This window comes from Poecilia formosa, unplaced genomic scaffold (genome assembly GCF_000485575.1).
Source record: "Poecilia formosa unplaced genomic scaffold, Poecilia_formosa-5.1.2 Scaffold549, whole genome shotgun sequence".
Taxonomy (NCBI): domain Eukaryota; kingdom Metazoa; phylum Chordata; class Actinopteri; order Cyprinodontiformes; family Poeciliidae; genus Poecilia; species Poecilia formosa.
Window position 1 is genome coordinate 181645 of NW_006800488.1, and position 15427 is coordinate 197071.

The 15427-nt window shown below is 36.6% G+C and overlaps 1 protein-coding gene across 7 annotated transcripts in view; it reads right to left on the reverse strand.

Moving 5' to 3' along the window:
* The window catches only part of LOC103129486 (discs large homolog 1-like protein), a 119551-nt gene that overhangs the window by 84707 nt on the left and 19417 nt on the right, over positions 1-15427 (reverse strand). Inside the window, exon 1 of one of the 7 annotated variants that reach the window (XM_016665129.1) lies at positions 9518-10131. The exons of the other annotated variants lie outside the window; for them this stretch is intronic. Coding sequence (XP_016520615.1) covers positions 9518-9580 — 63 coding nt within the window. The 5' untranslated portion in view covers positions 9581-10131. Of the gene's footprint in view, positions 1-9517; positions 10132-15427 lie in introns of those variants that run through there. 7 annotated transcript variants of the gene reach the window in all.

A 15427-nucleotide genomic window follows, 5' to 3' on the forward strand; every position in this document is an offset into this window, starting at 1 on the left:
TGCTTTACTTTCAGTGGTTGTCTATATCAAATATAACTTAAAAGCAATTTGACTTCCTAATTTAGCTCCTTGAAATTGAGTCTCAGCCTCTTTACAAACTCTGAGAAGTAGCTCCTATAATGAGCTCAGCAGTTCCACCAGGTGTTTGCTAATTGCTGCTGGCTAGTCTGAAGGAGCTGAGGACTAAAGGATTTCTCAAACAAGCATTAAAGAACCAAAGAAACACTCCAGATATGTTTTTGTTGAGGCAATAACATCATAACATGACAAAACCCGTTGATTTTACGTAGTACTGCTCCTTTAAAGAGACAAACAGAGCGTGAGTGTGTGCACACATGCATGTGTAATTAGATGTTAGATCGGACATTTTCTTAGTGTAAGCACAGGGGCCAATGCAGGTGTACACCCAGCATGACAGTAATTGTTTCCTGAGCTTCCCGTCCTGCACATGCGTGACCGTCCCGACTGACACGCACGGCTTGAAGCAGAAGTTTTCAGGCAACATAAAAAAAATTAAATAAATAAAACACTGAGCCAGGACGGTGAAGAGGGGACTAGAGCGCCTCAGGGAGTAACAGTTTCCTTCTCTCTTCCTCATAACTGTACATCATCATCATCATGCCTCTTTCAGTTGCAACAGAGAGCCACACCGATCGCTCTCCTCTAACTCAGCTTTTACAAACACTCTGCAGCTCCTTTATGAAGTATTAGGCATTTTGTTTTCCTATAAAGGACAAAATACAGAGAGAAAAAGGAAAGCTGATGGGGGAGGGGTGTACGCTGTGATGCCAGATGTGAATATACATAACATTCATCCGGCTGAGCAGCAAGGAGGAAGACCCTCAGTACAAAAAATTACATCCGCGCAAACTCCTTTACTCACTGAGCTAATTTAGTGGTTCCATGGGTTTTAATCTTTTATTTTATGTTTTGCTTTTAAAACAATCTGAGAAAACAGGATGTGCTGTGAAAAACAGATGGCTTCTTTAAGCTGGATGACAAACAAAACGTGGCTCACATCAAGATAACAGAGTAATTCCAGCAAAAGCTGCGCCTCCAATTAAAGACAATCTAGAAACAATCTCTTCCCTCCATTCGGTAAATGACAAGTTTATAAATTATATCCTGAAAGCGCAGCTTGATCCTCACCTGGGGTGAAGGTACAGTGAGAATCTACTGGAAAATGTGTGAAGCGCTCATTTAAAAGGCTTTGTGGTTCTTATGCAGAAAGACTGCTTAGCTGTTTAAACCAGAAGAAATAATGTTTTGCATGGTAATCCATGCCACTGAACGTCCTTAAGACATTTTATATTTGCAAATATTAAAATGTCAACAACACAAATCCAAAGAAAAAGGGCATAGATGTTAAAAAAGCTACCAAACAGTTTAGCAGTTTTCTCATTAAAGATAACCTATTATGCTTCTTTGTACATGTTCAAATCAGTCTATGGCCTATGCAAAACATTTTAATTTAATGTTTTACACAAAATCATCCTTAGATGAGATTTCAGTGTGATCAGTTCTTTGTTTAAGGACCTCCTCTCACTTTAAATCCTCATAAACTGCTGCTGACTCAATCCCTAATTCAACATTTACACTTGCACGTGAAAATGTCTGCAAACAGACGTGCAATTTCACAACTGTACGTCATTGAAAAGCAGAAGTGGAGCCTCCTGCACAACCAACAAGAAAGCAGCACGTGGTTTCTGGACAGTAAGTCAACGACAAAAGACTTTTCTATCAGCCATTGTGCAGCACATATAGCGGTAAAAAAAGCTGACCAAACATGCTGGAGCTCAGCTTGGGTTGCTAGGTAACAAGCGGAACTCTGCTGTGGTTGCTAGGTAACAAGCGGAACTCTGCTGTGGTTGCTAGGTAATGGGGAAGTGCCTGCTGATTTGTACAAAAGCTCATTTTCTCAACACAAAAAAACATTAACTTACTGCCAAAAAACTCTTTGTTGGGTTTTTTTAAGCATTTGGGTTGTTTTTAGAAGCAGTAGAAACCCAAACGGAAGAAGAAAAACATGATAACTGTGAATTTTGCTTAATACGTCCTCTTAAATATTAATTTAAATCAGTTTCATTTTGGCACACTTCACACTTGATTCATTTATCCCATTCATATTTTAGGGCTCTCATAGCCACATCTCTAAATGCCCACATAGGGATTTTCAGTGACACCAGTGAAGTCGTACTACTTTGTGAAGAATGCTGTTTAACAATTTAGCATCCTTTCAAGGTACATTTCTCTCTGGGGCATTCAAGGACATTCTGCTTCATGGTTTCTACTCATCCAACCCACATGCATTCATAATTCCTCTGACGCAGAACTGGGGTTACGCTCATATATGCCCTTGGTGAATCTGCAAGGACATTTGATCAATTTTTGATGGCATTGATAATTCGTACAAGGAGAGCAAGTCAAGGTAACTTTATTTAGATCAAACTATTCATACACAAAGAAACACAAAGAGCTTTGTAAAAAAGGGAAACTTCATGATTGAAATCTACAGAAATATTCACACCTAATATCATGTATTGATTTAGAGGAATAAATTAGGTTTAATGATTTCTTATATTGTCATAATGTTTGTGTTGTAATTTCCTTTGTTTTGTATTTGATGTTTGTGTTTATTGACAAAATGTATGTAATTAAGTCATTTGACCTTGTTTTTAAAACCTTTGTTTTTAGTAAGACAAATTACTTATTGCCAACAGATGGAAAATAAGGATTTTGGTTAATTCTGGCTTATTTTAAATAGTGTATGTTGTTCCTGCCAAATGAATTAAAAAATGTCACAATAGACCAATAGGAGAATTTTAAAGCCTATTTTTTACAAACAATGATTTTAAACTAACTTACAAGTGTCTTGTATAGGAAAGTTGCTAGTTTCCTGGATTGCTAGGAAGCTAGGACGGCTAGTTTCCTAGCAAACTTTCCAATAGTTTACTAGGAAAGTTTGCTTGCTAGTTAGCAAACCAGCTTAAGCCTCCATGTAATCATTCTTGAGAATACTGAATATAAACAGACCTCATAAATAAGGTATTTTTATTTTGAAATCCAGGTGATTAACGAGATGTCATAAAGTCAGAGCAGACGTTTCTGAGCCGACTTTGTTCAGGGTGTAACTGCGTCATGGCGAGTTCAGGGTACAGTAAGCGAGGATAAATTAACACTCCTATCAGACAAACAGAGCCTGTAGCTAAGATAAGAGACAGATTCACCTCCCCTGCAGAGAGCCAGACAGCCACACAGACAGTATTAATACCATGACCTTTTGACCTCTCTGTAGGTAGCCAACAGACAGCAAGAACACACAACACTGTGTGTGGATATGCATTTATTTATATTAAAAATGTGATTATACTGATAAAACATATCAAATAATAATGGTGTAATAAGATTAATCAAATAATTGCATGATAAATTAAATGAGGTTGATAATTTTCATCCAAATGCATTTTATTTATGGTTTCGGTTGTGTGGGTTTTTAATTTTTAATTATTATTTGTGGTTGTTGGTTTTTTTATTGTCCAGTTCACATGTAGAGAGTTCTGTAAAAACCTAAACTTTATTACTGTTTTACAATAAAGCTTAGGAAATGCATTATTATGGCATAATAAATATATCACCTACAAATTGTCTCAACACAAAATTTTTATTGCAGTAACTACTGGGACAATTTGTTGTCCAAAATACTTTTTTTTTCTTTTGCGACAAGTCTATTTGCAACTCTTCTTTTTTATAATTATTTATTTCTTTATTTCATGTTGACCTGAGCAAAGGTTTTGAGTGAAAAGGAGCAATTTGAAGAAAAAAAAACCTCTCAAAAGTTAGTTCACTACACCAATTAAGCATCAAACAATCATCCATCTTTAATCACAAACAGGAAACGTAAAATAAACATGTTTTAACCAAAAATTCATCAGACACAGACACACACCTGCAGTTTTTGTTAAAGTTTCATAAGTTTTTTATTGGAAGAAACTGATTTGGAAACATTTTCTTTAGCCAGATTTTGTTATTTTTTGCTACTTATGTGAATTATTGTCATTTTTGTCCTTAAAATACCACAATTTTCACTTAACTTTACATTTTGTTCTGTTTGATTATGTAATTTGTAAGTATTTTAAGTATTAAGTGGTAATTTGATAAGATACTCAGTACTAGAGTAGACTTTTTTATTGTTGAGTAATTTCTTGGATGGCTACTTTTTACTTTTACTTGAGTAAAAATATGTTGAAGTACTGAAGTACTCTGACTTTAGTACAATTTTTGGGTATGCTGTTATTTCTCAGGTAATATAATGTGAATTTTATAAAATCCAATAGAAATTATTTTCTAATAATAATAATAATACAAATATCATAATAATTGAGCCAAATGGAAGAAAATGAATGAAAATATGAAAAAAAGAGAGATCATAGAGCTAACTATCCTCTTGGTCTATTTTTGAAATTGTGTTTTGGTTTTTTAGGCAGGCAGTGGGCGGCTCTTTACACGGGGGAGCGCATAACACTACAACATCCACTTCCTATGAATTCAGACAGACATGCCCCAAACCCACTTCCACTGCTCCACACTTTAACCTCATTTAGGCCAGCATCGACCAAACGAGCCGATCTTACCCTTCTCATGACATTCAGCCCGGTTTATTTTCTCTCCCCCTCTCGCCATGATGTTTTTTTGTTCGCTGTCATGTCGGTAATTAGCCAAAAGCGCCGGGAAAAATAATGTGGCGGGAAGCATTTGAGCGGCGGGGCGCTAGGACCATGAGGAAACCCTGGCTGGAACGTTGTCACAACGCTGCACGCGCTTGCCCTCTGCACTTAGCCACACAAACACACGCGTACTTAACCGTAATTTCAATCATTTCTCTTTTTATTTAGACGGTTAAACAAATATAAAATGAATGAAAATATAAATAAAATAAAAGTTTAAAATGTCTCTTTTTGTATTTGTGTGTTGGCTATCCAAATATGAGCCTTCCTAATCAGAACTAAGCCTGCAGATTGCCCGCTGACCACAACCACGCACGCACGCACACACACACGCACGCACACTCTGGCACTAACATACATACATTTAGAGATGCAGGAAGATGTGAAGTGTGTGTACGCGCCTGCTGTCATGTGTTAGTGTGTCAGCCAGTCCTGCATAGCCAGAGAAACGTGACTAGATTGGGAGCAGATTCAGCATCCTGGTACATGTGTGTGTGTGTGTGTGTGTGTGTGTGTGTGTGTGTGTGTGTGACAGAGTAAAGCCAGGCGTTAGTCACGCTTGGTGAGATATGAAAGAGCAGGGGATCCTCTGCCGTAAGGAACTTCTCTCTCTCACACACGTCTGCATCTTTCTCTCTTTCCCTGCATCATTCCATTCTCTCCATCCCTCACATCGCTATCTTTAATGCGTTGTAGGTCTGCATGCAGCAAAAAAAGCACCTATTGGTGGTACATAGCAGCTAAAATCTTTTAACAGTGTCAGAAATATGATTCCGTTTCCAAATATATCTGTTAAGGAATTTTAAAAGCTTTTCCTTAAAATTGTGGCACTGCTATGACATAAATGTTATAACTGAGATAAAATCTGTTGTTTTTATTTAATAAAACAAATATTTTCCCACAGAAGATTTAGGTTTTTGGCAAATTTAAGCAGGAATGAAATAAAATCTGGATTTAAAGGAAGATTTTTCCTGCTTGACTTCAAGAGGGGTAGCAGTCGTGAAGCGTCTTGCGGACAAACACGCAGACCTTTACAGAAATAGAAGAACAGATTCATCTATTTTGAATGTGTTCAAATGTCTGACCTAGTTAAGGTGGGCTTGATTTATCTTCTGAGGCACTTAAACACTCTCAGAAATGGACACATCGCAGGCAAGGTAAAAATAAAAGCAGCTCATTCTCATGCATTTAAAATTTATTTGCAACATGTTTTATGTTTGATCGTTTATCGCCCGACTCAGTGTGATCTTAGTCGCATTAAAATTGATTCATATTATCTTTTCCTTATGGGAGTCTAGAGATAAACAATCTGCAGATTTAACAGAGAGGAACCAAATTTTACCTAAATTAAGCATGCAAACTCGCAAAAATATCACATTATCTGTTAAGTGTATCCTAACTGAAAATGCTGTTTCATAAAAAAAAATGCTTTAATTACAATCTGAGGGCTAAATTGGTATTTAGTTCTGTAACCTAGTGTTAGATTATCTATCTAAATCTTATTTAGTATTATCTCTCACATCTCTTTAGTTATGTGATGTCTTTTTTGTGAAAAACAACAAAAAACCCATACCTAAATATCATTTGTTACGTTGCTATGGCAACGGGGCTGGGGCTCAAAAAGCTGATAATGATATTGACCAACAATATGAACCATATAACTCTTTCCCAATTAGTTTTTATTTATTTATTCATTTATCATTCCAAAAACAAACAAATAAAAAAAAGGATTTATCTGGTTGAACAGAGAAACTAAATCTGCTTTTGATCTTGTCTTAAAGCTGCAACATGTAATATTTATAAAAGTATTTTTTCATATATTTGTTGAATATGTCACTATGTCATGACAGTATGGTATGAGACAGATAATCTGTGGGAAAAAAAACAAAACAAGCTCCTCTGCCTTTTCCCAGCGCTAACTAAAAACAACCAATCAGAGCCAGAAGGCGGGTCTTAGCGCTGTCAATCACTCTCCATGTGGCATTGCACATCTCCATAGTTAGCATGGCCACCAATGACGGTGGATAAACGGTGTCCTAGAACAGTAAGTTTATTTCTTTGCCATTAGCACATTTATCAGCAAGTACAATAGGATGATTGACAGTGCTAAGTCCCTCCTCCTGGCTCTGATTGGTTGTTCTTGGTCGGGTCTTTTCATATATTATGTCTCATAAACTGTCACAAAATGGTGACAGCTTTAACAAATATGTAAAAAAAAAAAAAACATTATACTGCAGCTTTCATGTTAAATTTTAACAACTTTGAAATGTTTTTTTTTTATCTAGAAAAGTGCTAGAGTTTAAGCAATAGCTGACAAAGAGACTCAACAAAGAAGATAATTACAAATAAAAATCATTGCACACACCACAATCCCAATTTGTCACTGGAATACAGCGAGTACAATAGGGTGATTGGCAGCACTAAGACCCTCCTCCTGGCTCTGATTGGTTGATTTTGGGCGGGAGCCACCTTTCCTTATAGTTTCTGCTCATAACCTGTCATGTCATGGTGACAGTTTGAGCAAATGTGTGAAAAAAAGAAATTATACTTTAGCTTTTGTGTTTATTTTTAAAAAACGTTAGCATTTTAATTAGCAAAGCAACCTTTTCAACACTTAGCATCTGATCAATAAACCAAAAAAAGGTAACATAATTTCAAACAAAATCATTGCAGACTCCACAATCCCAATTTATCTTCGTCTCTGTAAATCCTGCCTAGCTTTAATTGTAGAGGACAAAACTCCGGCTCTTTCAGCTGAGCGCGCTTCTGTTGACTCGTTCTTCCCTCTCTGACTGCAGTGTAGCTGTTGTCTCTCGGCCAGCCTCTATCTAACAGGCTGTCACGCTGAGATGATCTAATAGGACAGAAGTAGAGTCCATACATATCATTATAGCCTCAGTGCTGCACTGTAGCCATGAATGTATGCACTCATTTACAAGCAGAGTCCTGCGGTTTTATCATAACAGAATATTGCACACTTACTTGTGGGAACTAAATATTCTCCTTGCAGCCCAAAGCGCTCAACACTCAAAGAGCTGGGAGAGGAAGTGAACTGTTTGTGTCTCCCACACTTTAGCTCAACCAGGTGTGGATTTCTTAGTGCTCTTTATGAATGTACTATTTAAAAATGCACCAATACGTCAAAGAAATCGCTGCTTAAACTGTTTGGATGGAAGTTTAATATTTGATGCGCAGGTTTTCCGCTCAGTGGTTTCAGAGTACTTTGCGAGATGATTTAGGTTGTACTGATTCGATAATGTTACATAATCAGCATGCGTGTAAGAAATTCAATAGAATAAGAAGTTTAACAGTTTCTTAATGAAATGTCGATTCAGAATGAAAACTTGTGCTTTGGAAATATTCAACAGAGCAAATGTCTCCACTACCTTAAAATATTCATTAGTTTCAGAGATGCTGTGTATAACTTTTATTAAAAATTTAACTATGTTGTGAGAGGTAAAATGTGAAAAATTTAGGCTTCTCCACCTCAAAAAAATTCACCAATCCTGGATAAAACCAACCAATCAGAGCCAGGAGGAGGGTCTTAGCGCTGTCAATCAACCTCCTGTACAATGTGCTAAAAGCGGGAAAACAACAGGAAACAGACATCTGAGGCTATGCTAACTAGCATTAGCATTCGTCGCAGTCTAAGTTGTGGTGAACCAGCGGCAGCTAAGCAGAGAGTAAGCAGGATGGGATGAGCATGAGAATGATTGACAACGCTAAGGCCCTCCTCCTCGCTCTGATTGGTTGTTTCTGACTGAATGGTGCATTTCTGCAGTTCTGGTCACAGATTATTTCACAGATTATCTGTCTTACATGATACCTGTCATAAGATAAGTAAGTATACAAGTTGCATAATGCAGCTTTAATTTACAACATATGATGTCTTTTTTTATTTTAGGAAACGTTACAGGTCTCCTGTGTGTTGTGACTCCTCCAAATCTTCTCAACCTTTTGTCAGAATTTAATCAGAAATGGTTTGCTAACATCAACACAATCCTAAACAACACAATTATTACTTCCCAACATCCATTCAGTCATACTGGTTGCAAACAGGAACTTTAAATAGCTTGTGACCTTTTGACCTGCGATCTTACAGTGAGAAGTTGCAGTACTTTCATTTAACCAGAAGTGGGCAGAGTACCTCAAAATTGTACTCAAGTGAAAGTAACACTATTTCAACATATTTTTATTCAAGTAAAAACTCCAAGAAATTACTCAAGTAGCAGTAATACGTATTTGGTAAAAAGTTTATTTCAGTACTCTGTAACTGATCAAATTATCAATCAATAAATGTTTAAAAATTACAACATCAGACGGACCAACATGTAAAGTTAAGTGGAAATTTTGGTATTTTAAGGTCAAAAATTACAATAATTCATAAGTAACAAAAAAAAAACAAAATCAGGAAAAATGTATTTTTTTTTTCTAAATCAGTTTCTTTCAATAAGAAATTTTAACCAAAACTGCAGGTGTGTGTCTGTGTCTGGTGAATTTTTGTAAACATGTTTAGTCCTAAAAGTTTTTTCTTTTTCACAAAAGTAACTTAAGTAAACGTAGTTGAGTAAACATATCTAGTTACTACGCAACTCTGACTTTCACAACATGAAAGAAACTTTCTTTTTGAAACAAAATTCAACAGAATCCTGTAAAATATCAAACTAACTAACCCTGCTTTTATTTTCCTGCTTTTGCCATCTCAACCAAACCTTTTCTCACATTGTGCTGCAGGAAACAAACTCTCAGACCAGGTATCCCCCCCCTCTCCTCCTCTCCCCAACTCCACTTACCTTGCATCCAAACATCAGAGATATGGTGTTGTTGGTGCATGCTACTTTGCAGTGGCACAACATGTGGCTAATGTTAGCTAGCTGGTCCCACGCTGGGGGGGCATCCTAGCCTTCATGCACACTTTTCCTCACTCACACACCTCCACGCGCTTGCTCACGCTTACACACACACACACACACACACACACATGCACATGCATGTGTTGTATCAACCGCGCTCCATCCTGTCCCGCCGTCCCCTGCTCTTCTACCAGCGCCCCCTTCGCCAAATCCCACCGCCACCCTCAGCTGTGGCAGGCCAGCGTCCTCTCCCTCACACTCTTCATTGCTCTCATCAGCATCATCTTCATCAGTGGGATCCTCATAGCTGGTCAGGACGCGAGGAGCAACATGGTCCCTGTCTGCCTGGGCTTCAGCATGTGTAGATGTGTGTGTCGAAGTGGGTTAGCACGTGTGTTTTCAATGGGAGTGTGTCGACCTGGCTGTATGTGTGTGTGCAGTAAAAAGATCAAATAAAATTTAAAAAATGTGTGTCAGAATGTATGTGTCCTCCTCGGTAGCAGCGGCAGTCCCGGTTCTGTGTCTCCTCTGTTTCTGTCTGTATGACTGTTTGCTTCTCCCTCTCTTTCGCTGTCCTTCTCCCTCTCTTTCTCTCCCTCTCTTTCTCTCCCGGTTCGCTCCACTGACTCCCTTAGCCCGCCTCCCAACACAAAAATCAATGAGAAATAGAAACAAAAACACAGAAAGAGAAATTGACCCTTTGCAACTACATCACTTAATCCATGACGGACGTCGGAAATGAGGGACGAAGTATTGAACAGAGCAGCTGAAATTGTTTTCCAAAGTTGTTTTTTTCAGTTTATTCAAGGTTTCTACTTGTTCCAGTCGAGCTAATTTGTCTGTGAACGTAACACACCTGGTTGGGGCTTATAGATGGACAAAAGTTGGAAACAGCTAGCTTAGAAACCGACCCGTACCTCCTCCCTCCTGATGTGTTGATCAAATTACCGACTTTGCCTGAATAAATAATAGTGACATTATTTATGTCAGTATGTCATAAACAGCGTTTCCCCTTTACATCGGAGCTGCATTAAAAACGTACAAAACATGAGATGCTAACGAGTTTTTTTTATGCGGCATTGCCTCCATGGTTACCACTGGTTAGACGTGTACTTTCTCCACAATGTGATATTTGATTTCTAATTACAATTACTTATAAAGTGTAAGAACGTTAATCTCCTTGCCTTGTAAAAAGTGTTAGCTGTAAATCGGCCATTACACCGAGGGCTGACAGTCATTATGATTAACGGCTGTTCTCCATCGCCGCCGAATCTTTCCTCATTAAGTTATACAATAAACTGACTGACAATTTTAAAGTGAAATCAACTGAATAGATGCAGTATTAGGTTACAGATGTCTGTTTTTAGATTAGCTTTAAAGGAGCGAATCTCTGTTGATATTCTGCTAATGTTGAACAAACATAATTTTGCAGTTGTGGTGTTTCCATTAAATACAGTAATTTATTTGGATCAATGTAGGTTTGTGTAGTAAAAACTTGAGACAAGATTTTCTTACAATTGGGACATTATAATAGCAGAAAATGTAGGAAATTTACTTCAAATTTTATATAATTATTTTAACACTTTGCACTAAAGCTAACATTCACAGTTTTCCTTTTCTCTGTTGTTGGGGCTACAACCAATCAGCACTAAAGAAAATAAATGGGGTTCCTTGATTGGCTGCTTTGCAAACAGCAACTAATATTATATTAATCACCATCGTGTCTCAATATTTCAGCTTCCCAAGCTGTGTTTTTTTAAAAAAATATTTTAGATGTAAGTAGTAGGACACAAACAGGCGCTATTTCAGCAATAATGTGGAGTTGTGGTCCACAGAAAAATCTATGAATACCGAATCTATACCAACAAAATCGCCTCCCTCATTATTGTCTGAACATCCATGGTTACTTTAGTCTTAATGCCAATCTAAGCAATCTGGCACCTTAGTGCTGTTATATCACAGCCGTTCGCACAGTGTGTAATGTTATTGGTCAGTTTACTTTTAGTTATTTGGCGTTTTTTCTGTAAGCTGAAAATGAATGAGTGGAGTTTGATCCCTCCTAGTTCGAAGAGTGGTCGTTTGGATCTCATCTGAGCTTTTTATCTGATGGGTTAGCCCAGGGGTGGGCAACTCCAGGCCTGGAGGGCCGGTCTCCTGCAACTTTTAGATGTATCTCTACTTCAACACACCTGAGTCAAATAATGAGGTCGTTAGCAGGACTCTGGAGAACTTGACTGCACTTAGGAGGTGATTCAGCTGTTGGATTCAAGTGTGTTGGACCAGGGAGACATCTAAGAGTTGCACGACACTGGCCCTCCAGGACCAGGATTGCCCCCCCCCTGTGTTAACCAGTTGGCTGACCGTGACATCTGCTGCACTTTTCCTGAGCGTTGGACTAAGATTGCGGGTTAAACCATTAAATCAAGTCAAAACCTTTGGCAAAAGAGAAGAAATTAAGCAAATATTGTTGCTTCACCTTCTCCTCTGGAAGTCCCACCTGAACCTGGGAATCTCTAGGTGGGACTAGAACATTTTCATCAAAATTAAGGAATTGTTGTCATAAAATAAGCTGCTATATCTTGTAAGTTTGTCTTATTTCAAGTGTACTAAAATATGAAGAAACCTGAGACTGAAATTACTTGGTAAGATTTTGTGTTTTTGGAGTGTCTTTCCTTGAAACATTTTACTTGAGGTATAAATAGTGCAAAGTGTTCAATCACCACTTTCACCTTGACTCCCTTTTTGAAAAAGGCAATTTGGAGCAAAACGGCAGCAAAAATAGAATAAAATGGAAAAACACAGAGCTGCCATTCTGATGCTTCAGCTGGTTAAAAACACTCCACAGCTTGTTCTGATATTCTCAGAAAGGACCTGCAGCTGGAGCAAATTTTTATTTAAGAAAACAAAACTGATTCTGAACTGGAGAATTATGAAGCTTTAGCTGCAGAATCAAAAGGTCTGAACCTTAGTTTTATGAAAGGAACCTTGTTTTAAAATTTAATTCATTAACTGTAAGAGGTCAACTGCCAGCTGTACAGTGAGACATTGAGGATGGGAAATTGCATGTACATTATTTAATTGCTGCAGCCTATTTTTAGAACATTTCCAGCAGAGTTTCATTAACAGCTAAGCAACTTTTTTTTCCTCGATGACCCTGCAGGTTTCTACTCAACACCTTGGTGTTTGCACATCTGCTATCTCAGCACATAAACCATATTAAACTAGTAAAATGTGCAAACTCTACAGTCTGTCATGTTCACCTCCTTATAGCTACTACAATAATAAATGTTTTAAGACATAATATTAAATTGAAAAGTTGTCATCTTCAGTAAATAAAACTTGCAAAAAACATTAGAGCTTCCGTTCCAACTCAGTAAGAAACAGTTACAGTTAATTACTTTTACTTGAATAAAGTACTTCTACTTGGAAAAATTTACTTTTATGAGTATTTTTACTATGCTGTACTTTTTATATTTACTTGAGCCATTTTATCATGAAGTATTTCTACTTTTACTTGAGTAAAATTTTTGTATTTTCTTCCCCACTGAGTGAAAAACAAACATGTTTTAACCAAAACTTCACCAGACTCAGACAAACACCTGCAGTTTTTGATAAAGTTTTATAAGTTTTTTATTGAAAGAAACTGATTTGGAAACATTTTATTTTGCTTGATTTAGTTTGTTTGTTTTTTTGCTACTTATGTGAATTATTGTTGTTTTGGTCGTTAAAATACCAACATTTTCACTCAACTTTATATATTTGTCCATCTTTTGATGAAGTCATTTTTAAGTAAAATTAAATATATTGATAATTTGATCAGTTACTCGGTACTTGAGTAGATCGTAATCAATCAATATATATACTTTTAAAAACTGTTTACTTGTGTTTATGATAGTACATTTAGTCAGTGTGAATATGATTGTATTTTTGTTATTTTCTCTCTGTTTATGATATTTTGTTGTATGATGTTTAAATGTTTTCTGAGCAGATGGTCGTTAAAAATTGGGATTTGTTCTCAATCGAATCATCTCGTTAAAGGATAATAACAAAAGAAACACAGATGACTGATGCACTTTCAGCTTTTTTCATTAATTTTTTAAAACATAAATCAGTATCTGTGTTTTCATTGATAATATAATTGCGCATTTTGACATTTCGAAAATAAATTTGCTTAATGGAAAGACACCAGTTTTGAAAAAAAAAAATCATTTTTGATAAAGATTTTTGGCTCTAGGATGAGGTGAGTTTTTGTTTTTTGTATCAAATTTGATTTAATTCACAAAACTTCAATGGAAACAGCTTTTTCCCACATGAGTCACATGATCAACAGCCGGATGTTACTTCTGTCAGAAACCATGAAGAAGAAGACAACAGGAAGTGGTTGGAGTTTCTTTGCATGGCTGATTTTTCAATTATTTATCACTGGACAAATTATTCTTGTGAGACTTTAATTGCTTCTCTTATTTAATGCAAACACCACAACAACAAAAGTGACTTTTTTACTCAGATTTGTAAAATGAAATGCAGTTTGTGATTCACAATGAAAATATTTTGGTTACTTTCCCTGCAGAAACAGTTTCACACTGTTAGATATTCTTTTAAATAAATGTTTTAGGTTTAATTCACTGTCTCAGTAAACATAATATGAACATCAACTTGCATGAAGAGTTTTTTCAAACTTCCAGCCCCAGAGGAAGAATTTTGACTCTGCTTTAGCCTCTATAATCAGGCAATAATTTATCGTGGCTCGCCATCCTCTCAGCTGGAAACAAGTTTGACCCAGCTGGTCCTTGCCTTGAGTTTTTTTCTTTTTTTATGTCTGCTGCCCTCCTTTTTGCCAAGAATAATCATTAATCTAAACTGCTGAGAACTCAGCCGTTTGTATAACATTATAGTACTTTCTGGCCAGTCTTTTTATGTGCTAGTATTAAAACTAATAATGAACTATCAAGTTTAGAGACAGTTTAACTCATTGTGTGTCCAGACCAGCACCAGGGTGTAAAGATCTCGTCCCAATCTCCCTACTGGAGGGCAAAAAGCTGCTAGCTGACAATGATTAGCATTGGTTGTAGCTGTCACGTTATCAATATAACACGATAAATCTTAAATATATGCCAGATATATTAAAGGAAAAGGGATGCAGTGCTAACAACTACGTAACAAGGTCAGGAAAAAATTTTAATTAAGAAAAAAATAGCGAGAGAGAGGAAAGTAGTTCAGTTATGCTAGCTTGACTATGACAACCTTAACATGTAGATGTTCTGCAGAATTCAGTGTTTCGGTTCAGTTAAAAAACAAAAAAAGAAGCAATCCAAAGACCAAATCTAGTAGAGCACACTGTAAAAATACATTATACACATTACATAAGGTGCTAAAACTGTGTTTTATGAGTTAACATGCCATCTTTCTAATATTATGTCAAGTGCATGTAACTATTTTTGTAATAAATTGTTTTTTTTTATGATGTGGACTCCAGGTAGAGTAGTCATTGTTTCTGCAATGGTCAATGAGGATCCAAATAAATAAACAAAGGTTTCTAGTTTTTGTATGCAGCTGATTTAATCTAACAAATTACTTTCTGGATTTATATGGAAACTATTAAGACACCAAACCAGAACAAAGAAGGCAATAAACAAATGGCTGACTAGTAAATCAAATATAAGTAGCAATATTTTGGTAATTTCCTTTTAGTTAAATGAAACCAGATTGTTTAACATTTTTGATTTCAGTGAGAAATGAGTAAAAAAAAAGACGAAAGAAAGAAGGGCAGTGGAAGTCAAACAACTCAAGCTCAGATGAGGCTCTTGATGCTGACGGCTGGGCCATCTGGGCTACAACACACACACACAC